Here is a 24,991-nt window from a genome sequence, read left to right as displayed (position 1 = left end):
GGGGCTTAGAGCCCCTAACAACATCACCTGCTTCCTTCTGTATCCACATAAGCAAGCACTGTTGTACCTGTTTTGAACATCTAATGATTTCAAGAAATATTATACAGATGAGATCTTTTCATTAGATTGCTTGACATGAAGTTATTTTTTCCATAATACTGCAGCAAATAGATTGTATGATTCCATTTGAGAGAAATATTTTTTATACAGGTTTTCTCTGTGGCGCAGTTTAGTTTACTCTTCTGCTAGAGAAAATTGCTGAAGAACTGGTTCTGAGGTTTCTAATGGCGCAGTGTTAACCAGAGTGAATGATTCACGGATGTTCTTAACATTCAGGAGTAACACGGAAGACTAACAGTGCAGCCTAGGTCCAAAGCTGATGAATGGCGCAGTGCTGCTGTTGTCATAGCAACCGAGAGAAAAGGGGGAAAAAAAGCAGCACCATAGAAGGAGCTGTGACATGGATTCTGGGAACAATTTATATTAAAAAGCTGTAAGCATCTCCTGCCTTAAAGCTACAAACTCCTCTAATTTCTCTTTAGGAATCTAAATTCTTGAATTTCTGACTCTGAGTTGTGTAAATACACATTGCAAAATACAGTAGCTATGTAAACAGCTACAACCCTCCCCCAAGCTATAATAAGGCAATTTAAAGGATCAATATAGTACTTTGAAAGCTAATACATACATCTGCAGTATCTTCATAATATATTGGGTCATATTTTAAAATTAGACACTGATATATAGCTACAATGTAAGAATTACCTAGAATCTAAGACAACCAAAAGTTGTTTTTAAATACTCAGATATATTTAGATTAAATACCTTTTATTTAGACGATATACATCAGATATACTAAAAACTGCAGCATCATCAACAGACTGACTCATGAAATTGGAAAGATACCAATTTCAAAGACAGATATGCTACTGGATTCCTTTTACATACAAGAAGGTTCAAAGATACCAACTTCACTAAAGATGCTTATTTCCTTCATTCACAACAAAGAAATTACTGTATCATTTTTATGTGATAAGATTACTGTTCCACCCCATGCTTCGAAAAGCCTAACTATTTAGACTGGAAAAACCTTTTTCTGTGTAGTTTTTCCTCACCTCTCAAGAATCCAGAATAGTTCCTTCCCCTCCACTGGACAGTAGGATAGCTTCCAAAAGGACTTATGGGAGAAGGACTTAAGAATGGTATCAATATATGGATTGCTGAAATGGTATTCTCCTCTGCAGTATTCTATATATGGCCCTAAACTGAGCTGTGGGGGAAAAATCTTTTATTATATTCCTGAGGCACGAACCATTGGTGCTATTCTATTGCATCTATTTAGAGAGGGCAATTGCATATTAAATCATTCTTTTTCATAACAATGTGTTTCTTTTCCATTATCACTAATTTTATGAAATGTTCAGACACAACATAAAGCAAAATAATTATGGAAATTAATGCATTATTGTTCTCTTTCATAGGCTGGCAGTACAATAATAATTCTAGTATAAATTATGTATTTGTTGGTCAAAGATTCCTGAAGCATTAATCTCTAGAAATGATAGTCACCACTTTAAATGTGACTAAAGGACTGCAGTGCAGTACAAACCACATGCACTTCTGACTGTAGATGTAGTATGAATTTGATTGCTTACCAGGCATCACCATGGGTAACTCAATAACTCCTATCACTAGATTCATCATCAGCAAAGTATGAGCAATAACATATATTATACTTTCTTCCTAAAGTTACTGTGGTAACAGAATAAAATAAAACAACATAATGCCAAGACTTGAAATACCATTTTACATAAAAATACTTAGTTAAGAAAAATAATAAAGATAAAAAGGAGAAATGGGCTTCAGTAAATTTCAACCAAAAGATGGTCTGAAAAGTTTTCTAGGATAGGCATATTTTTTTTTTTTTTTTTTTTTTTTGGAGAGGGAAAGGGAAGAGTGAAGGAAGAAGGAGTGAGACAGACAGACAAATTTACTGTTACTACATTGCCCAGGCTAGTCTGGAACTCATAGATACTCTTGCATTAGCCTCTTAAGTACCCAAGATTAGAGATATACCATAGTACTTGGATTTCTAGGTTAGTTTTCATGTCTGATAGCATATTTGGTATCATCATATTGCACACACTTGACACAGTGGCTGTTTCTTTTTATATCATAGTAGGTGAGGAAGCCTTGGAACACTGTTAAAGGATTATTTGAGGTTAAAAAAAAGTACATAAATATAATTCTACAGCCTGTCATTACATACATCTCTTAGAAGATGATAACAGTGAGAAAGTAAAAGCAGTTTCCACAGAATGGTGATACTAACAAACATACAAAGTAAGGAACTTGCTTCAGATAATCTTCAACTACTTTTTACTTCACCTAACTAGAAACTGTAAAGTCAAGTGAAAAGTGAGCATTCATGTTTGATTTGAAAATTTCACAGCTGGCATTACTTGGTTCTGTGCTCCCATTGTAGTCTAATCTCTTCTATCTAGTAAGTCTTTAAAATCAAATATTATTGTACTGGCTGATTTTGTGTCAACTTGACACAAGCTATAGCCATCAGAGAGGAAGGAGCCTCAGTTGAGAAAATGGCTCCATGAGATCCAGCTATAAGGCATTTTCTCAATTAGTGAGCAACAGGGGAGGGCACAGCCCACGGTGGGTGGTGCCATCTCTGGACATGTGGTCCTGGGCTCTTTAAGAAAGCAGGTTGACCAAGCCAAAGGGAGCAAACAAGTAAGCAAGCAAGCAGCTCCCATCCATGGCCTCTGCATCAGCTCCTGCCTCTGGCTCCTTCCCTGTTTGAGTTCCTGTCCTGAGTTCCTTCAGTGATGAATAGCAATGCTGAAGCTTAAGCTTTATAAACCCTTTCCTCCCCAATTTGCTTTTTGGTCATGGTGTTTCATTACATCAATAGAAACCCTAACTAAGACAATCATTGTGTCCCACTGGTTATTTCTGAAGAAAATTCTCTTTAGTTGTGACTTTAGATTATCAACAATTTAATACTTGGGGTCAAAGCACAAGTTTTTTTTCCTCAAAATGTCACTATACAAACCAAGCTGAGGTGATCCATGCATTAGCTAGATTCAGAATAGCTCTGAAAAAAATACTGTAAACTTGGAAATCATTTTCCCACTGTGTTTATGCTTGGTAGGAACTGAAACATGAGGATATGGTAGAGATACATGGAAAGACAAAATGCATAGGTTTTGTTTTGCTTAAAATGGTTCATTTAACTAAAAGGCAAAAGGGATTTAAGGAGTATTCCCTTGACTACTAATTCCTAACTCCCTTATGATTAATTCAGAAAACAAATCTAAATTTACATGAAATCCTTTACTCTTCTTATGCTTGTTCTCTTTCCACTCCTCCTCCATTATAAGCTTTCTCCAAAGGACAGTCATCAAGGATAAGTGTTCCAGTGCCCCATGGCAGGGCACTATTATGAGATGACTATATGAACTCTCTACTCTCGCAGAGAAATATCAGGTCTTACTTGAATTGTTGCAGTAATTCAAGCTTTGGTGAGATTTCAATGTGGGCCTACATCTTTCCTATGGATGGCTGCAGCTCCATCAGGACTTCAACTTGCAACAGTGATGACAGAGAAAAGTAGAGAAAGAAGCATGCTCAGAGGTAGGGTGCATTCCTAGTATGTGTGAGGCTCTGGCTTCAACCACCAGCACCCTCTCACACAGGAGTACATATTTTTTAAAAATCATAAAACGTGATTGCCTACACATTGGAAATTTACTAAAGATCAATAAAAGAACAAGACTCTTTCAACTCTGAAGGACAAGCTGTCAGGACTGGACATACTGAGAGGCAATGTTTTTGTTTCAAGAATGTCATGAATAATATATAAGGGATTTCTGAAGGTTCATTATGCTCTGTTTTCACTTTTTATGTTGCTTTTATAACCTAAATACTAAACAAAACTTTCCCAATCATATGCTACTATCTTTAAATTACAATTACAACACTTAAAAGAGATCACTAGCTCAAAAGGGCTTTTCTTGATGTTTTTATCAGTAAGTCCTAATACATTATCCAATTCCAAGTGGTCAGCCCCAAATACATGTACATAAGAACACTAAATGGGCTCAGTACAATATATACATACATATGTATTAATAGTTATAATTATAGAAGAAGTCATACATTTGAGAGGGAATGGGAGGCGAGAGACACAGGAGTTGGAGGAGTTTGGGGGGTATGGTAGAAATTGTAAATGCAGTACTCAAGAAAGTCTCAAAAAAATCAACTTAAAAATGAGTGTATACTGATGTACACATATCAAATATACATTTTCTCACTTTACTTGCTTCATTAAACTAATCTGTTTTTGGTAAATTTGGAAAATTTACCAAATAATATAGAAGAGTATTTAAAAAAATTATCACTTTCAGAAACAAGATACAGACTTTTATCAGCAACTGGGAAAACACAGTTGTTCAACTAACTCTATTATAACTCAAAACACTGCTCACTAGACTGATAGTACAAAATCATCAACAGGCTTTTGTAGAACATTTGCTAATGGTACCATTTTGTGGTTTTCACAATTCATCCACCAACATGAAAAAACAGCTGACATTTGGGACAGGAATGGTATATTTATAATAAAAGGCAGCTAAATGAAAAGTCTTAGAATACTCTGCCCTCTGGTGTTTAAAATTCTTATCAGAGGGATATTTTTTTAAGAGATGTGTTCATTGCTCTTAGATGCTGAATTTGTCAGTTTGGTTTAGTACTACAAAATTTCTACTATAAACCAAGTATACATTTTTTTGTTAAACCTTACATAATCCCATACTATAATGTACTGCTTGTTGAGAGACCTGCTAAGAACTGCTTTTCAATTATGGGTATTTGTTTGCCCTTTGTGAAATGGTGTGAATGAGAAGTATTCTTAATGGCCGACACCACTTAGTTCTTACATTTCACATTTGGCATTCTGAAACTCACATTCTACTGCAGGTGAGCATAAAGCAAGTAGGAAGGACAAGGTCAATGAAGCATAAAAACAGATGGTTTCTAGGAACCATCACATAAAACTGTAGTAAATTTTATGGGGAAGATCACAGAGGAATGAGGGATTCCATTTTCCTGGTATATGCCATGTTGTAAAATGGTGTCTACCTCTTAGAAGCATTACACTGCTGCTAAAAACGGATATAAGGGAGTCAGTGATTGAAGGATGGACAACTTTTCTACCTCATAGGATTTCTTTTATTGCATCTCCTCTACATATTTACATTTTGAAAGAGTTTAGCTCTCAAATCTAACTTATAATTTAAACAAATCAGAATTTCAAGTAAAAATGAATTTGTCATTGCTCTGGGATGTCTTTCTGTACGTTGTGAATAAGTGTTAGTCTGACTGGTTGATAAAGAAAGCTGCATTGGCCTATGGCAAGGCAGCTTAGAGGCAGGCGGGAAATCCAAGCAGATACACGGAGAGAGGAAAGGAGAGGAGAGGGAGACAGATGCCAGCCACTGCTGAAAGAGCAGCAAGATACCAGCAGACTGGTAATGCCATGGCCACGCGACAACTTATAGATTAATAAAAATGGGTTAAGTTATAAGAGCTAGCTAGCAAAAAGCCTGCCATAGGCCATGCAACTGGTAATTAATATTAAGCCTCTGAATGATTATTTTTAAGTGGCTGTGGGACCATGGGGAACTGGAGAAACCTTCTAGCTACATGTCAGAGTTAAGTTTAAAAAAAAAAAAAAAAAACCTCTCAAAACAAATAAAGAGGTCTATATAACATGGCAAGAAAAGGGTTTTTTTTTTAATTTTATTTAATATTTTTCATTTATTTTACATACTGACTATAGTTTCCCCTCCATTTTCTCCTCCTCCCCCCACCTTCCATCTACCCCACTCCCCATCCACTCCTCTTCTGTCTCCATTCAGAAAGGGGCAGGCCTCCCATGGGCTTGAACAAAGCATGGCACATCAAGTTGAGGCAGGACAGAACTCCTCCCCATGCATCAAAGCTGGGCCAGGCAATCCAGCATGGAGAATAGGTTCCCAAAACAGCTTAGCACCAGGACAGGTCCTGATCTCACTGCTAGGAATCTTACAAACAGACCAAACTACACAACTGTCACACACATGCAGAGGGCCTAGGTCGGTCCCATGCAGGCTCCTTAACTGTTGGTCCAGAGTCCATGAGCTCCCAGGTGCTCAGGTCAGCTATCTCTGTGGGTTCCTCTGTCATGACTTTGACCCCTCTGGCTCATACTCCCTCCTCCCTTTCTTCATTCAGCAGGACTCCTGGAGATCGGCCCAGTTTTTGTTTTTTTTTTTTTGTTGTTGTTGTTTTTGTTTTGTTTTTAAATGCTGAGTTTTATCCATGTTTATAGGACAGAATGTTACAGATCCACAAGCAGATAAATACAGTGCTATTTCACAAATAAGTCACCCCTGGGGCTGGAGAGATGGCTCAGCAGATAAGAGTACTGGCTGCTCTTCAGAGGATCCAGATTCAGTTCCCAGCACCCATGTGGCAGCTCACAACTGTTTCTAACTCCAGTTCTAGGGGATCCGGCATCATCACACAAATACACACACAGGCGAAACACCAATGCACAGGAAATAAAAATAAATTATTAAAAAAAAAAACAAGCAAGTCACCCCCAAATCATACTTACTTATGTCACAATAAGCAATCGGCACAGAAAGAAATTGTTTACAAACACTTCTATATTCCTTTCAGCCTAAAGTACTGTCATCTTCACTTTACATGTGAGCCAAAAGAAGCTCAAAAGAAGCCAATCTACCTAGACAGTGAGCTTGCAAATAAATGTGTATGGAATTCTTTAAAATAATGAAAAAAAACTTTAAGCTTAATTATAAAAACATTGCAAATTTTAAAAATCACATTTTATTACATTTATTTAGGTGGGTGGAGTAGGTGATATTATGGTGTTCATGTGGGAGTCAGGGGATAATTTGAAGGAAGTGGTTCTTTCCTTGTAGGGAGGAGCCCAGGAAACCTTGGGTGAATGTGTATTGTTTGACATGGACACAGTGTACAGGTACCTCCTACAGAGACTAGCTAACTCATCCCCACTGTGCTGTACCTAATAAACATAGTGAGCTTCTGCATTGCTGCAGTAATTGGTGCCTCTCCATCAAAGTGTGCACAAACCAAATGACCCCAGCTTTTCTGTGTGTGTCTGTGAGTCTGTCCTTTTTTTCATTCATTTGCCACACCAGTCAGGTTTCTACACCCAAGTTGTGCATGTCACAGCACCTTCTACCACGTGGGTCTAAGGGATCAAATTCAGGTCATGGGGTTCACAGTGCTGTAGATTATTATTTTAAGGTGTGTTACTTTTGTTTATGTTGTATTTGTTTAACTCTGTGAAGCTGTGTTACTGTGCCTGTGTAAAACACCCAATGGTCTAATAGAGCTGAATGGCCAATAGTGAGTCAAGAGAGAAAAATAGGCGGGGCTGGCAGGCAGAGAGTATATATAGCAGAAGAAAACTGGGAGGAGAGAGCTAGCAGCCAGAGGAGGAGGAGGACTTCAGGGGCCAACCACACAGCTACACAGCAAGTCACGGAGTAAGAGTAAGATTTATAGAAGTAAGAGAAAAGGAAACGCCCAGAGGTAAAAGGTAGATGAGATAATTCAAGATAAGGAAAGCTGGCAAGAAACAAGCCAAAATAAGGATGGGCATTTATAATTAAGTATAAGCCTCTGTGTGCGAATTATTTGGGAGCTGGATAGCGCCCCCTCCCCCCAAAAAGTAAAAACCTCCCAACAACATTTTGATGTCCCAACATGGGCCGTATTTCCACAGGGCCTGAGAAAGCTCGGGGGGGGGGGGTGGGGGGAGGATTTGGCTTCTTTAAGAGGCGCTGCTGTTCAGCTGGCAGCACTATATAAAAACGGCAAGCTAAGTAAAAACCACCTGTGCTAACAAAGGTAGTGGCTTAGTGGCTTCCACAGTTTGAACGGTTGAATGAAGTTCTCGATCGTGAACTTCCAAGTAGACCATGAGCTTTAGGCTTGGCTCTCAGGAACCGAGAAGTGGGAGAAGGCAGGTATAGGTTAGCAGTTTAAAAGTTTGCTCATGTGGTCAAAAAAGACTAGAGATTTGCAGTAAAAGTGGTCCAGATAGAAAAACCTCTAAACAGGTTCCAGTGTGTTTAACAATGTGTGCAGGCTTAGGAAAAGAAAAAGGGTATAGTCATAAGAAAAAAAATGAATAGTTTATAAAATAAAAGAATCTTTAAAGACAGAAGTAAAGTAATAAAAAAAAAACCATGTAAGATGGGAAATACACAGAGAATATGGATCATGTATGTTATTGTGTTGATTTTGAATTTTTTGATGATAAGCAAACAACAGCTGCTAAAAGACACAGGATTGTGAACTGGGCTGCTAAATTGAACCAATCTAGATACTTTAGGAATGTCTTAACTTTTAAAGTAAAAAAATGTATTTTACAAATGGAAATCAAAAATACTTTGGAGTTTTGTTCCACAAGAGATGAGAGGCTGTGGATTCTTCCTTCAGGGCTAATATGCATCAGGTTTGATCAGGCGAGACCTCCTGAAACTTGACAGGTGATATCTATCAGCAAAGGTTACTGCTGGTCTTCCCAGGATTTGGTCATTATCTCAAAATTTTCTCTCTGGGATCCTAAAGATACTTTACCCACAGACAGCAGGAAGAAGTATGGAGAAACTACACCCACATCCCGCAGAGGGTTGTGAGAGGCTTTTGTTTATTTGATGGGCCATAGATGTTTGACATAATTTAGGGGAACATAGAATATTGATACAAATTTAAAGTTATTTTTGTTATACTATATATATGTTTCTACCCTTGTTTAAAGGACTTCTGTATATTCATAAAAATTTAAGGTTATTTTTGTTACAACATATTGTATGTATGTTTCTATTTTTGTTTGAGGTACTGTGCCTATGCAGTTTATTTAAAAATGTAAGGTAAAATTCTAGTTTTTGAAAGTTATTATTATAAACTATTTATGATAATCAAGAAACATGGGTTAGTAGTCATTTATAATAATCAAATTTGTAGATATGTTAGGTATGCTTTCCAGATCATATAGAGATATAGTCTTCAAACTTTTCAAAGACCTACAGAATATGGCATTTAAAATATTTTGTTAACATAGGGTTTTTCATGAAAATGAGACACATTTGCTCCTGGAAGCACCAATTTACTTCAAAGATGATGGGCATTGAAGAAACTCTTTATGGAGTTTACTTTCACTTTGGCAAGGTTAGGCACTGGGCAAAAAAAACTGCTTTTGCATGAACTGCTTGACTACATGCTGTGCAAACTGGACATGCAAGACCCACAGGAAAGTGACTGCTGAACTTTGCCAAAATAAGGCTGGACGGTCCTTCAGGGTTTATAAAATCATAAAGATCAACAGCAAACAAGTATTAGTTTGTGATATATTCTCACTACTATACATTACTTCTACTGTCTATTTACCCCCTGGAATTTTGTCTGCCCTAATCCTTCAGATACTAATTAACTTTTGGAGACTGGGTCTCAGTATGTAGCCTGGGCTGGCAGCAAACTCATAATGCTCCTGCCTCAGCCCTTTGAGTGCTGGAAATACATATTCTGACACATGTTTGATTCCCTAAGATTAATAGGTTCCATTCATGTCCTATTACTCTCAATTATTTAACTGCTGATTCAACTCTAATGTTCAGGGTTCCTTTTAAGAACTTCATATAACTGATCTTACACACTTGCCTCTCCATCTCAGGTCCTAGCTTGATCCTTCATTTGCCACAACTGTAAAAGAAATACTGAACAACTTAGTTCTACAATTTAGATTTTAGATAAGCAGACTTCTTATAAAAATGTAGAGAAAAGCTATGAGGCAACAGTTGACAATTTTAGGATGGAAAACAGATGGTATAAAAAATAAAAAGTAATTTACATATTATTAATCATATAGCAGCATCCAAAGAAATAAATACGGTCATTCCCCCAATTTTTAAATTTAGGGAGGAAAGGGGTGCTAGGGATTGAACCCAGAGCATCATGCTAATTTTCCACTGAGCTACATCATGCCTAGCTCTGATAAAAGATGTGTCCAAAAAGGGGTGTATATAGAGACAGAAAGTACAGAATCAAAGACAGAGTACAAAAACCCTCTAGTCATATTGTCGAGCAAGAACAAAACCCCAAATGAGAAGAACTGTTTTAAGATAGCAAAGAGAAGACTATGGAGGTATTAAAACAAACAAACAAACCATGAAAAGGGGACTGACCCACTGCATAAGAAAGATAATGGTGTAGTAATTTGTCTGTAAACTTGCATTTACAATTCATCTTTTATGAGCTAAACTGCCAATATTAACTTCTTGATATATACATTATCTTGCTTGATCTAGAAAATACTTTGTAAGACAAAAATAACAATAATAAGTACAAAGAAGAAAACATACTCAGAGTAAAAAGGTTCACATAGGTAAGTAGCAGATCCAGTCAGATATGCACCCCAAGAATATCTGATTCCAAAGTTTTTCCAGGACAAATATTCTGCTTCAAGCAACAGAAAATTACAACTCTTGTACAAAGTTGACAGAATAAAAGTTGAGACTCTTAGGTCAATTTTAACAGCAAGATGAAGAATTATTTTGTATTACTTGATACACAATATCACAAAAGACTGTCCAAACCACAGCCTTACACAAAGATCATCACAACCACCCTCCACCCCCTCCAGACACCCACTCAGCATTAACTACTCAGCGGTGGACTGATACCATTTCTTTTACTGATCCTTGTGGCCATGGTTCATTGTTTCAAAATTACCAGTGCGATTTCCCTCACTTCTGTCTTTAAAGCTTCTCTTTCCCTGAAGCACTTTGACTAAACTCAGTTTACCACAGCATGCATGTTCCCATTGCAATGCTATTTTCCCCCAGATGAACCTAATCTTCAGAGGCTCTTAATCTGATAATTGCTATAGTTTAAGGTGCTCCATCCAAAATTCGGAGCTTAATGGCCAATGTGATATTATTAAGAGGTAGTAGGGTCTTTATGTAGTGATTTAGGCATGAGGCTTCCTTCTTTTACAGTGTGGGATTAGATTCTTATACAGAGTTTTCACACAACATCCTGGTTTTTTGCCCTCTCATCATCACCATATGAAGACATGAGGACCCCTTCCTTCCAGAGAATGTAGCAACTCGATACCTAATCTTGAAAGCAGACAGCAACTTTCCCCATACAACTAAACCTGCCAGTATTTGATCTTGAACTTTTGGACTGTGAAAAAATAAATCTCTGTTCTTTATAAATTACTCAGCCTTGTTTCATTATGGCAGCACAAACAGAAGAAGAAAACCTTTATTTTGCCTTAATGTTTAAGGAAAATAATGCTTAAATTAAAAAGGATAGAATAAATATCATAAAGAGGTCACAGAAGTACAAGTTATGAGGAAGGAGTTTAAAAATATATCATCAAAATCTAGTCCCACACAATTTACATTAGAGAGTTCTAAAAGAATATGAAGAAATGAACATGTAGCTACTAACAGTAGTTTGATAAAATCATACAAGAAATTCAGAGAGCTATAGGTCCACAGGATGTTAAAATATGGATGTATAAAGTCTTTGCAAAAGAAAAATGCTCACTATGAGTTAATATGGGGTTAGAAGAAACTGTAATTCTAAAATATTCCAAAGTGATCTCTCTCTCTTGTGCTTTCTAAAATTAAAAAAAAAAAAAAAAAAAAAAGACAGGATCCTTCAATGCAGTCAAGGCTGGGATTGAAATCACAACCTTACCTCAGCCACCACCAAGTGCTGGGATTACAGGCCCACATCACCAGTCTAGATTCATGTCCACTAAGCAACATAGCTTCAGCATCCTCTTAATATTAAGCAAAATCTCTAAAGATTAACAAAATCTCTAAAGCTAGAGAAAACCATGAGGAGTACTTTCACAATGTATAAAGTGTTGATAGCAGGAAGATGCTAATTTTATACCATATTATTCTAAAAGATAGAACTAGTGCTATTAGATTGCTGTAACTAAGAAACATATTTCATCCACGGAAATCAGAGCAGGAATGACAACTATTCAAGAAACAAACAGGCTCTGCTACAAAAGAGGAAGTGTTTAGACAGAGGTTGCTGCTACCCACTTAGACTGCTGTGAAGACTGAATTTCCTCACATACATAAAGTACTGAGTGCTGTCTGGAACACAGTAATAGCTCAGTAAACATTATATACAATTATCATAACTACCTCGATCATTAGTACTTGAAGGTTAAGGTTTAGTTAGGTAAAGGTTTACCTGCAGCATCAGTATTAAATATGACTGCAGGCATATTTAATTCTGTGGTTATTAGACTGGTTGTTATGAGTTTTCTTGTGTCAATTTTATATCATGTTTTCTTCCATTTTTTGATGTTGTGCTCTAAAACTGTACAGTATATTCTCATTATTATTAGTGGCTAATTCATTTCTTGTCTTTTAACGTTGCTTATTATTATTATTATTTTTTTTTGGTTTTTCGAGACAGGGTTTCTCTGTGTAGCTTTGCGCCTTTCCTGGAACTCACTTGGTAGCCCAGGCTGGCCTCGAACTCACAGAGATCCGCCTGGCTCTGCCTCCCGAGTGCTGGGATTAAAGGCGTGTGCCACCACCGCCCAGCAATTTTTTAAAAACTTTTTTTTTCTATTTTTAACTCAAAACTTATTTTAAAATTCTTTAAAACTTTACAAGTAGGAAAAGAATTATTCCTTATTTTCAGTTGTTAGATTCCATATTCATTTTTATTTTTACTGCAAATGTACACTACACAGATTTTGTTACAACTAAATATATGATCAATACTTAGAAACAGTTCAGTGTAAAAATGAATATGTTTTTTCCATACAAAGCTCTATACTTAATGATTAACTGCATTATTCAAATCCCTCATATTCATTATTCAGTGAGTTATTAATTCTGTGGCACAAAATCTATATTAAATATAAATTCATCAATTTTCCTTTTTATTGTTAACAATGTCTGCCTTTACTCTTCCTCCACTTAAAATAGGCTTTGTATATTCACAGACTTGTGGATCTATCACCATAATCTATGCTTGGAACATTTTCATTACCCAGAAAATAACTCACACTCTTAGCGCTAACTTCACATACTCGTCCCTTTTGTACTAGGAAATCACTAACTGTTATGTTCAGTCTCTATTCATGACATTTCATAAACTAGAATTTCACAAATAATTATATGACCTTTTGTGACTGGCTTATTTTATTTAGAATGAATTTACAAGGTTCATCCATGCTGCAGCATGGAAAAGTAAATAATTTATTTTTGTTGTCAAACAATATGGCTGTAACACATTCTCTTCCATTTATCAGCTAATGAACATCCAAGCTGTTAGCCTATGATGATCATACACTTCTCACCTGTTTGGTTCTGTTTGCTTTAATAATGCTGACTCATGAAAACTGAAATTATTTTTATTGAAGGAAGTAATAATTCCCTAAAATTTTCTACTTTTAGTATTGAAGGACTTAGTAAATAGTCTCTGCAGGACCAGAAATAGTTCCTGCTTGCTGTTTTTATCATTGAATTAACCTTGGGATTTATAGCAGGTAGGTCTTCATAGTTCCAAGATGTTGAAAAGTCTTCATATATTTATTTTTATATTACAAAAAACAAAAATGGGAACATAACAGTCATTAAAGATGAAGCTTGTACTACCATGTACACCTATTACATTTTTAAATCCACTATGCTGGACTCAGTGGGGCTCATGCCTTTAATCTAAGCAACACAGAGGTAACAGCAGGAGGATCCGGAGTTTAAAGCCAGCCTTGGCTATGTAAGTTTGAGCTTAGCTTGGGCTAGATGGCTCTGCCCCCTCCCCGACAAAAGGAATGAATAAGGAACGTAGAATGTCAACGTTTTTCTAAAATTCAAAATATGTACTCATATGCTATATATAGTATGTTATGTCTAGTAAGTGAGACTGTATAGACTAATAACACATTCTAGATCTTTTATATTTTCAAATTAGGTCTTTAATAATTTTCTTAGAAGGCCTATGAGACAAAGCTACATTCCCTTATTTATCCTTAGTTTTATGAGAAAACTATCATTTGGTCAATATTTAGTATATGCTAGGAGGTATGTCTAATAAATCATATTTAATTTTCACATCAATCCTAATAAAATTCAGGCTCATACATCTTGAATTCCATTGTTCCCCAAAACTGTAAGGTAAGGATAAACAGTCGATGAACATGTATAGGCCTTTTTTATTGTCAAAAGAGCTTTAAGGTGATTCTTACAGAATGTTTCTAAACTAAGTGAATGTTTCAATTTGATCTAGGACAAAAACACTACTTTGTCTATAGCCAGTATTTCAAATGTCCAAGCTTATCATAATCAGATCATTTATTATGAGTTACCATCCACAATACATTGCCTAATCTATTTGGTGGGAGTATCTGAAGATTAAACATCAAGAAAGTGGAAGGGCTTTCAAAGTTATGTGAAAGTCACCTTCTAAAGCTCAGAAAGCCCATTTAATATAGTTGATAGAAACTCAAGTCTCAAGTTTCGTAGACATTTTGACAGTTGTGGCTAGCATTTTACTACCTACTGTAGGTTAGATACCGACTTATAAAGTTTACAGGTACTTGTCTATTTCTTACTGTTCTATGAAGTATATAATGTTATTATCCTTATTTTTACAAACAAAGAAAATGAAATACAGAGTTTTTTTTTAAATGAGTTTGAACAAGATTACACAGCAAATTTGTTATACCACCTCATGGAGTTTTCAATTTCAATTTTGCCACAGGGTAAAAATTACAAACATTAAAAATGACATGAACTGGCCGGGCGGTGGTGGCGCACGCCTTTAATCCCAGCACTTGGGAGGCAGAGCCAGGCGGATTTCTGTGAGTTCGAGGCCAGCCTGGGCTACCAAGTGAGTTCCAGGAAAAGGCGCAAAGCTACACAGAGAAACCCTGTCTCGAAAAACCAAAAAAAAAAAAAAAAAAAATGACATGAACTAAACTTACGTCATCACTGTCCCACTTTTTAATAGTTATGTGTCTCTACCATAACCAAATGCCTGTCTTTACACTTGTGTGTGTATATATCAATTTATAACACATAAGGATCCATATTATTGACAATTAAATTTTCATTTTTTATATGTAAACAACACTATATATGTATATAAAGATAAATTTCCAAACTTATTCAAGTTTATTTGTAAAATTCAGAACAAAGTTGTTTGTATTGATGTTTACACACACAAGCATAGGTCAATGGCATAAACTAAATAGCAATGAATCAATGCACTCTTTAATATTTATAGATTAAGAAATATCAAGTCTTTGAAATACAGTTAAGAAATCCTGGAAAGAGCAATAACTAAGAACCTGGCACTAATTAGGGCCCACAGTGTGTCTGTCTCTGCACTCTTCCACATCTCTCCCATTACACAGCAATACGTAACTAATTAACCAACTGAACAGTGGCTCCTATTCAAACTTAGGCTTTCTAGATTTCATTTACTGCTTAAACCATCTGACTACATCTTCTGTCATTAGAAACAAAAACAAAAAAGTAAATGAGATACAAATGTCAAAAGGCAAGTATTCAACTTATCTAATGCTCAATTTTCTCATTGGTAAAAGATCATTTCCTAGCTGTATTATTTTTCGCAAACTTTCAATTTAGCAAGCATTTATCTCTCTGACTTAACTTATTTGTAAAATGAAGATAAATGTAAAACTCTATTAGTGAAGCATATACCACATAGAAGACCTTCAAGTGAACATTTCTAGCACTTTTCCATTATTCAATAAAAATATGATTTCAAAACATATACAGTTTGTTTATTGATTGACTGGATCTCCTAATGTAGTCCAAACTGTCCTGGAACTGACTGTACAATCAAGGCTGGCCAATAGCTCATGATCCTGCCTCAACTTCCTTAGTGCTGGGATTATGTGCATAATTCACTACACAGTTCCTCAAAAATAGTGTTTTTTAAAGTTCCAACTGGCATCTAATACTAAAAGCAATTTTCAAAATATTCTCACCAAACTTAAAACAATCTTGTTTCAGTAACGACAGCTTACACTGAGTACCTAAGATTTATCAAACATGGTTTTAGGTTAGTAAAATCAGTGTATCACCGTAAGACACAACCGCATCCCCACTGTATAGAAGAATACAAGGATGGAATGACTAAATCAGACTTGGAATAAAAAATTAAGCAGTCTTACTATTGAGCCTATGTCTCAACTGCTTTTGCTGTATCAACTTATGTTTTCACTAAATAGAGCAATGCATCTATACATTTAAAAATTACTTTCAAGCTCTGTTATTTGTATCTTTTAAAGTAACCTTTTGTTATTCCTACTCTTTACAAAAAGTCAAAATATCTGAAAAATGGAATTCTTTCTGCAAACAAGTCTTCACATACATCTGTGCTAAAGGACTAACATAAAAATATGTTGAGTACAAAAGCTGCCTGAAAACAATGACATGAAAAGGCTACTCCTCTGTAGTATCTTACAATGACTACAAAAGTACTTCTCTTGTTTGAATTAAGGACTATTTAAAAATCAGGAAAACATGTATAAGGTTAATGAAGAGGGTTAGTGAGATGGCTCAGCAGGTAAAGGCACTTGCAGCCAAGCCTGATGACCTGAGTTCAATCCCTGGGACTCATATAGTACAGAGCAAGAACCCACTCCTGCAAGGTTAATGAACACAGATTATTCTAGTCCCTCACACTCTATTTTTTCTCTACACGCTTGCCAATAAGTTCCAAAAAAAAATATTGAAATGGATCTTATTACTCCCCATTCCATCTCTGCTTATAATCTTACAAAGTGGGCTCCTTACTATGGCTAAAATTTCTGAATCCTACCTGCCTCGTGATTTCATTTTTTATTAATCTCTCCTCTGACATACTCTGTTAAACCACACTTGAGCTCTTTATAGTTTCTGAATATGCCAAGATCACTTCTGTCTTAGGATTTTTCATACTGTTCCCTTTGCCTAGAAGGCTCAGACTCCAGATCTTTCCATAGCTCTTCCCCTAAATCCTGTTCCTTCCCTTTCTTACTCTTGCATTATTCCATAGAAAGAAACTCCATTTCTACCCCAATTTCTCTGCACCCCATTCCCTATTTCATACCTTCATAGTGCTTGTTACTATCTAAAATTATTTTACTTATTGGTTATATCTCCCTTCCCCCTTAAACAGGGTCTATGTAGCCTTGGCTATCTTGGAACTGTGCAAACCAGGCTGGCCTCAAATGCACAAAGATCTGCCTGCCTCTGCTTCACAAGTGCTGGGATTAAAGGCTTGTAATACCATGCCCAATGGTTATGTATTTCTTATCAATCTCCCTCACAACAGAAATATAAAAACCTTAAAGCAAGACCTTATCTTTTTCACTGATATGTTTTATCTACAGTAGTACTTAGCATTTAGTTATGAATAAATATCTGTTGAATGACTGAGCCTTATGTGTATATACTGAAAACAGGAAACCAAATGTTAGAAAGCCATAAAAGAAATAAAACAGGTTAACTGTTTGGTAGGCAATATACATATAAGTAATACTTGGAAGTTTAAATTCATAGAAATAGGTAAATTAGTTAATTTTAGTCCCAATGGCTTCATTAAATTTGTACCCTTTGGTATGTACCTCTGGAGGGTATTTCTTTATTGTCTATAGTTTCTTCTTTTAACTTTCCTTTTATTTACTTATAACAAGACATAATTAGGAAAAGGTAACTGATAAGCAATCTACTGACCAAGGATTTCTTTTAAATTTTGAAATAATTTCACTTATTCTGTGTTAAATAGAAAAGTTTACCGTCTGCCTCACTTGGGGGAATAACGGCCAAAGAAACATTTTTACAGAATCTTCTTTTAGTATACATATTTCCTTCATTCAGAAGTTATAAAATTCACTCTCAATCTTTAATTCTTAGGTTTTGAATTTATTTACTTTAGTAAGTAAAACTTTATGAGAAGTTCTGCATACTTTAAACACTGTGAAATTAAAATTCAGTGGTTCCTACATGTTATTATTAATCAACTATACCCCAATCTGCTTTGCCATGACATCACCTCTGAGATAGTAAGTTACTATGTTATTAAATGTATTTATCTTTTAACAAATATAGCTTATTTAGATTAACATTGATGTAAGCAAATCAAGTAGGTACCACAAAACCCCAGGCAATCCAGCTTATTTCATAGAAACCCAAACTTGTTGCACTTTTTCCAAGAGGTGTAGAAAAATGAAACACAACACACAGCAGCTATCAGAGTTTGCAGTTTGTGTTTTTAGTAATGTCACCTTTTACTACAAAAAGGAAGGATTTCTAAGCAATCAAAGTTTATTCTTGCCACACCATGTTAAAGTTGATTATTTAGGCTACTATGTTATTTAGGTATTTAACCAATTTTTTGTTTATTTGTTTAGGTTTTATGTTTGTTTGTTTGTTTGTTTGATACAGGGTGTCTCTGTGTGTAGCCTTGACAGTCCTGGAAATTACTCTGTAGACCAGGCTGGCCTCGAACTCACAGATTCACCTGCCTTTGCCTCCCAAATGCTAGGATTAAAGGCATGAGCCACCATTACCCAGCCCTATTTTACCAATTTTTATCTAATGATCTGAGTCAATACTTTGACTCACTCAAATTACCTAAAATACAATAAGCAATGTAAAGAGATCAAACTTACATTTTATGAAACTACAAAATAATGAAATGTTGTATTTTGGTGAAAATTATAAACATTGAGTGCTTCATTCTATTTAGAAGAGTCAAAAAGTCTCATTTTATCCTCTTCCTCTTACTATTTTTTTGAACTGTCATGACAACCAAATCTCCCTACTATCTAGCTCAAAACCAATCATAGAGGAAACAATCAACATACCCTTAATTTTATGCCTATATGCTCTCAGAATCCATCAATACCAGTCAACTGACAACTATCAAGAGTATGCTACCAATAACGCCATAATGAAATTCATCATTTTGTACAATTAAAATATAATAATAAAAATGTTTGGTTTTGGTTTAAGAATATACTGATAATGTCAGAAGAACCTAACAACACGGCCCAGGCTTACATATTTTCACATGGAAATAGTCTTCATTTATATCTTATAATTTCTGCCCTGAAAATGTGGAGGATAAAAGTCCATTTAATAAAGAACTAGTTCCAAACCTAACATAAACTGAATGAACAATACAAATCATGAGATATATTGAAAGTCAATGGAATTGTAACACGAATCACAATAAATATCCCAGGAAGTTATAATGGTCTATGGAAAAAAAAAATCTAAATCATCTTTGAACCCTAGAGATGAGATCTACAAATAATGATTTCAAATAAAACCATGGCTAATGTCTATACATTTGTTGAAATGTCAAGCTCTAATACAACTAAAATTATAATGTCTCCATCTGTTAATACGACAGGAACAAGCTGATAAACGAAGTCAGAACAACAGTGTATTCTGGTAAAACTAAGAACTTCCTGAAAACCTAGAAAAATATGTCCACAACAGATGGGTCACTTAGAAATGTCTGTCAAACTGAGTACTGTTCTAATTCTCTAAATGGAAATCAGTAGGAGCTCCACTTTCTAAGAGTCTTATGACACTAGGAAGACCAAAGGGGAGGAAATCTGAAGATGAACATACACATCTGATGTGATTTAAAGTGTCATACTGTCAGGTTTCCTGTAAAACATACTATATTCAGGTAAATTCCTTACCAGTTAACTTCTTCACAGGTTGGAGCCGAACACTGATAGACTGATGTGTGAGTAAGGGGGAGGATGGAAGAGAGCGAGACATGCCCTCCATAATCCGAATGTGCTGCATACCTTCACTCACTGGAAGTGGTGGAACAGCGTAGTCTGGCTCAAAAGCACAATCGCTTTCTGTGGAGATGCCACCTGTTAATAGGAAAAGATGGTACAAAAAAGCTGATGAGAACAGAGTCTTCCTTCTTTACTAAAATGTATCTTCTAGGATGATTCAGAATAGTCCCCCCATATATATATATATATATATATATATATATATACACACACACACACACACACACATATATATATATATATATCACACACTTATGTTGCAGAATATTTGAATATTTGTTTACACTGTGAAGACATGTCTTTGCAAAGGGGCCTTCCGACTGGTTTCATAAAGAGATGAATGGCCAATAGCTAGGCAGGAAGAGGTTCGGTGGGCCTTCCTGGGACTCTGGGAAGAAAGGCAGAGTCACCAGGAAGAAGCAGAGGAAGCAGGATGTGCATATTCTTTCATATGACATGGATGGAGATTTATTTTACTGTTTGGTTATGCAGTCCAAACAGACTTATAAAGTTGACAGGTGTCTTTTACCTGCTTAAACATAGAACAAAAAATCATCTTTAGCTGACTTGTGTACATCGCACATTCCATACTTGTGTTAATGCAGATACATATGTTACCTTTAAAAGTTTATGTGTTTTCTGAAAAAAGGACCAGATGCCAATAACGACAAGTATTCCAGGTGATCCAGCCTCTCTGAATGTCTCTGTTGCAGTTTCCTCAAAATTTTGCATCCAAAACAACTTCAAAGCTGCTAGCTGAAATAGTCCAGCCTCACACACTACTCTAGCCAGGACTTCAGATAAGCACTGCACTTTTCAATTACACAGAGATTGGACAACAAATAATACAGCTAGCTCTTCTAGGACTTGACCATTATCACAATTTTCTTAGGGTCCCTTAAAGACGCCATTGCCCCCAGACAATAAGAAGTATTTTAAGAACACAAGGCTCACATTCCCGAGAGGTGAGGTGGGTGGTTTTTGGTCATTTGATGAATGTTTGTCATCGTTTAGTAGGGTTGGTTACAAGTTGTTACTGGTCATGATAAGGGAAGAAACTGAGCAAGGGAAAGTTAGATTCAAGGATCTGTTTCTGAAAAGAAAAGGGATGGGTATAGGAATGATAGAATAAAAGGGTAGATTATTGAATCTATTTTAAACTAAAAAGCAACTATTAATCTCAAATATTTTCACTGGTATGGATTTTTGTCTATTGATACAAATTTAAGGTTATTTTTGTTAGAAAATACTGCTTCTTTTCTTGTTTAAGATATTTTTGCATACTGATACAAATTTAAGGTTATTTTTGTTATATTGTATATATGTTTCTACTTTTGTTTAAGGTATTGTACCTATGCAGCACTTTTAAAAATGTAATGTAAAAGAAATACAGGTTAGTAGTTAGTCATCAATAATAATCAAACTTGTAATCATATTATATATATTTTCAAGGTTAAACAGATATATATTTTAGATAAACAGGTGGTCTTCAAACACTTTACAGACCTACAGAATATGGCATTTAAAATGTTTTAATAACCTAAGGCCTTTCACCTAAGTTATAGGCTGAGCTTTCATTAATTAATAAGTCTCCATGTAATTACTTGGGAGCGGGCTGGCGGCACAGAGAAAAGTCTCATTACACACACACACAAATTCATTTGTATATTTACTGAGAGGGAGGAAGGAAGGATGGGTGGACGGAAGGAAAGAAAGAGGTAAGGGAGAAAGGAAAAGAGAGAAAAGGAGAAAGAAAACACATAGAGAGACTGAGTCTTACATGGATATCTCTCATAAAATTAAATAAAGACAATAGTAGATTGCTAGGACTGAAAAAACAAACACATCTTAGAGAAGATGCCATGATAGGTCTCAAATTATTTATGAAAGTTTGCATATATAGCATCTGACCATTAATTAACAGTAACACATACACATTGAACAAGATGTATCAGAAAAATCATGTAAGCCGGGGATATAACTCATGGGCAGAGTGCTTGCTTCACATGCTCAAGGCCCTAGGTTCAATCTTTAGTACTGAACAAATAAGTAAATGTAAAAGAGAGATAGAGAGAAAAAGAGAGAACAAGGGGGAAAGCCAAATAAGCCAGAAATCTGACAAAAAATACGTGTTGACAAACAAATTATAGCATTTAAAGGAGTATGTTTAATATGTTAAGAAACTAAATGTTTTGAATTTTAGAGTGTTAAAAATGAAATTTAAATTTAGATGAATTTGAAAGCAGATTTACATAGAAGAGAGAACTAGAAATCTGAAAGATGTGTTGGAAAAAATTAGAATGATAACTAGAACGTCAAAAGAACAAAAAAGAAGGCTGATGAGATGGTTTGGCAAGTACAAGCACTTGCCACTAAGCCTTACCACCTGTGTTCAATCCCCAGGAAGCACATTGGAAGAACAGAACCAACTCCTGCAAGCTATCCTCTGACCACCAAATGCATACTGTGGGCATGTATGTGCCCATGCATACAAAATATTTTTTAAAGACTTAATTTTACAAAGAATGGAAATGGATAAATGATACCAAAAGCACAAGCAAGAGAAAAATGAATAAACTGGATTTTATTTAAATATGAAACAAAAAACCATTTTGGGTTTCAAAGGATGTTATTAAATGGGTGAACATACAATTCTCAGAATGGGAAAATATTTGCAAATATTTCTGATATGAGTCTAAGATCTAGAATATACAAAGAATTCTTATAACTCAACAACAACACACACACACACCAATTAAAAATTGGGCAAAGGACTTTTACAAAGAATTTATAAATGGCCCCTCTGCATGTCAAAAGATACTGAACAATCTTTCTATAAAAGTAAATCAAAGTCAAATGAGACCCTTCTTTATAGTCATTAACATAGATGCCACTTTTAAGAACAAAAAAGTATAAATACTTTAAAAATGGGCCGGTGAGATGGCTCAGTAGGTGAGAATCCTTGCTGCCAACCCTGATGACCTGAGCTCAGTTCTCAGAACCCATATGGCGGAAAGAGAAAACTCACTTCTGCCAGTTGATCTTGACATGGGTGTGTGTGTTGCACAGTATGTATCTTGTTTGCATTACAGTATGTGAAATTTATGTATGTTTGTGTTATAGTATGTGAATTGTAGTGCAATCAAGAATGAGCAGGCATTTAGCTCTAACCACATATTTTTCAGTCCACAAGTATTGAAATCATGGCTAGTTTCTTCCCTTACCAACCTTTTGCAATGCATGACTAACAGTTCTGCAGATTACCAATCCAAATAATCAAAAGTAATTGGTAGACATATAGAGAAATTGAACCACCATACTAATGGCAGGAGTGAAAAATGATGTAGCTTCTGTGTAAAACAGGTGGCTCATCAAAAAGTTAAACACAGAATCACATATAACTCAATTCTTTCATGTATATTGCCAAAAGCACTGAAAACAGATTTACAACCAAAACTTAGATATGAATGTTTGCAGAAGCATTATTCATAATAGCCAAAAAGTAGAAACAACCCAAATGTGTCATAAACTAATAAATGGATAAGCAAAATGTGATATAATATTTTGCATAAATATTATTTAGCTATCAAAGGGACGATGGCCTAACAAATGCTATACAGTTGAAAAAATCTGGAAAGCATAATGCTCAAAGAAGTCACAAAAAGCCACATACTATATGGTTTTGCTTATGTGACATGCTCTGGAGAGATGAATCAAGGAAGACAAAAAAGCAGACTAGTTTTCAGAGTATCCCAGAAAAAAGGGGAGGGGACAGCTGCTCAACAGGCCTGGTGTTTTCTTTTGGGGTGATGGATGAAAGAGCAGTGATGTTTGTATAGCATGGTGAATATGCTAAGAGCCACTGACGGTACATACACTTGGAAATGGTTGAGTTTTATGGTATGTGAATTGTGGTGCATGAAGAATGACACAGGTATTTACCCCTAACCAAATATTTTTTCAGTCCAGAAGCCTAGAAATCATTGCTGATTTTTTCCCTTACCGACTCTTTGCAACACATGACTAACAGTTCTGCAGATTACCAATCCAAAATATATTTCAAAATGCCATGTTCTATCCACTCTCTTACTACTACCTTAGTCCTGACCACTACTAATGTGCCACCAATCTTCAGGAGGCAGAAATCTAGAATTTATTCCTTACCCTTAGATTTTAGGAATTTGACTAGGATATTGAAACTTTATTCCTTCTTAGTCTCTGATCACTGTGTGTAGTATGTTCTATTTTCCCTCCCCCTGCCTGACCAGATGGATAGTGTATCTCCTAGACCTATTTTTCAAGTCTGTTTTTCTAACATTAGGTTTCTAATTATTGGGCTTCATGAACATATCTGAAACTGATTAAACAAAATTATATTATTTTACAGATTTGTAAGCAAAAAGGCATTCCATTAGAGAGTAATTTACAAATTAAAGGGTCCTTTGGTGATCAAAATCAGCACTAAATTTTTTAATAAAGGAATACATTCAAAATGCTGCATTTCGTTTAGTGAAGTACCATTTTCACTTACACTGTTCCGCTGTTAAAAATGAGCTGATAATTTTAGGATCTGATAATCCTCCTTAAGGAATCATAGTGCAATTACTCTAGTTTGGCTGTCCTAGTTCATTTCTCTGCTTAGAAACGTTTTCTTTTTATCTTCTTTGTCCTATAAAATTATGCTTTGAACTCACTGATGCTACAAACAAAATCTAAAAATATACGCTTCAAGTAAAATGTTGGTGAGTATTAACAGAATTTGGCTGTATAATAGCTTCTCTTAAATAACCAGCAATCTCAAAATTGCAACAGAAAACAAACCTACTTTATTCTCATGAATCTGCAGTTTGACTGTGGATCAGCTGGTATACACTGAGCTCAACAGTACTAGGCTAGTCACCAGATATCAGGTTCTGCACCCCATCAATGTGTCATTAATGGTGGGCCTAGCTACTGAAGGGACAAGTGAAAACATGGTGTGCTATATAGAGAAACAGAGGGCTTTTCTATTAGGGAACTGTAGATTGAGCTCTGAAAAGAGTGAGACCAAAT

At 35.5% G+C, this 24,991-nt stretch overlaps 1 protein-coding gene across 2 annotated transcripts in view; it reads right to left on the bottom strand.

The window, feature by feature from the left end:
* Tanc2 (tetratricopeptide repeat, ankyrin repeat and coiled-coil containing 2) overlaps positions 1 to 24,991 on the bottom strand; it is a 304,791-nt gene that overhangs the window by 171,593 nt on the left and 108,207 nt on the right. The window contains exon 4 of one of the 2 annotated variants that reach the window (XM_059271952.1): positions 19,832 to 20,014. In XM_059271952.1, the coding sequence (XP_059127935.1) occupies positions 19,832 to 20,014 (183 nt within the window). The remainder of the gene's footprint in view (positions 1 to 19,831; positions 20,015 to 24,991) is intronic. The other variant, XM_059271953.1, reaches the window with a different exon arrangement.

The sequence above is a fragment of the Peromyscus eremicus genome, chromosome 8a (genome assembly GCF_949786415.1).
Source record: "Peromyscus eremicus chromosome 8a, PerEre_H2_v1, whole genome shotgun sequence".
Taxonomy (NCBI): domain Eukaryota; kingdom Metazoa; phylum Chordata; class Mammalia; order Rodentia; family Cricetidae; genus Peromyscus; species Peromyscus eremicus.
Note: the sequence above shows the minus strand (reverse complement) of the source record. Positions and strands in the feature narration are given on the sequence as shown.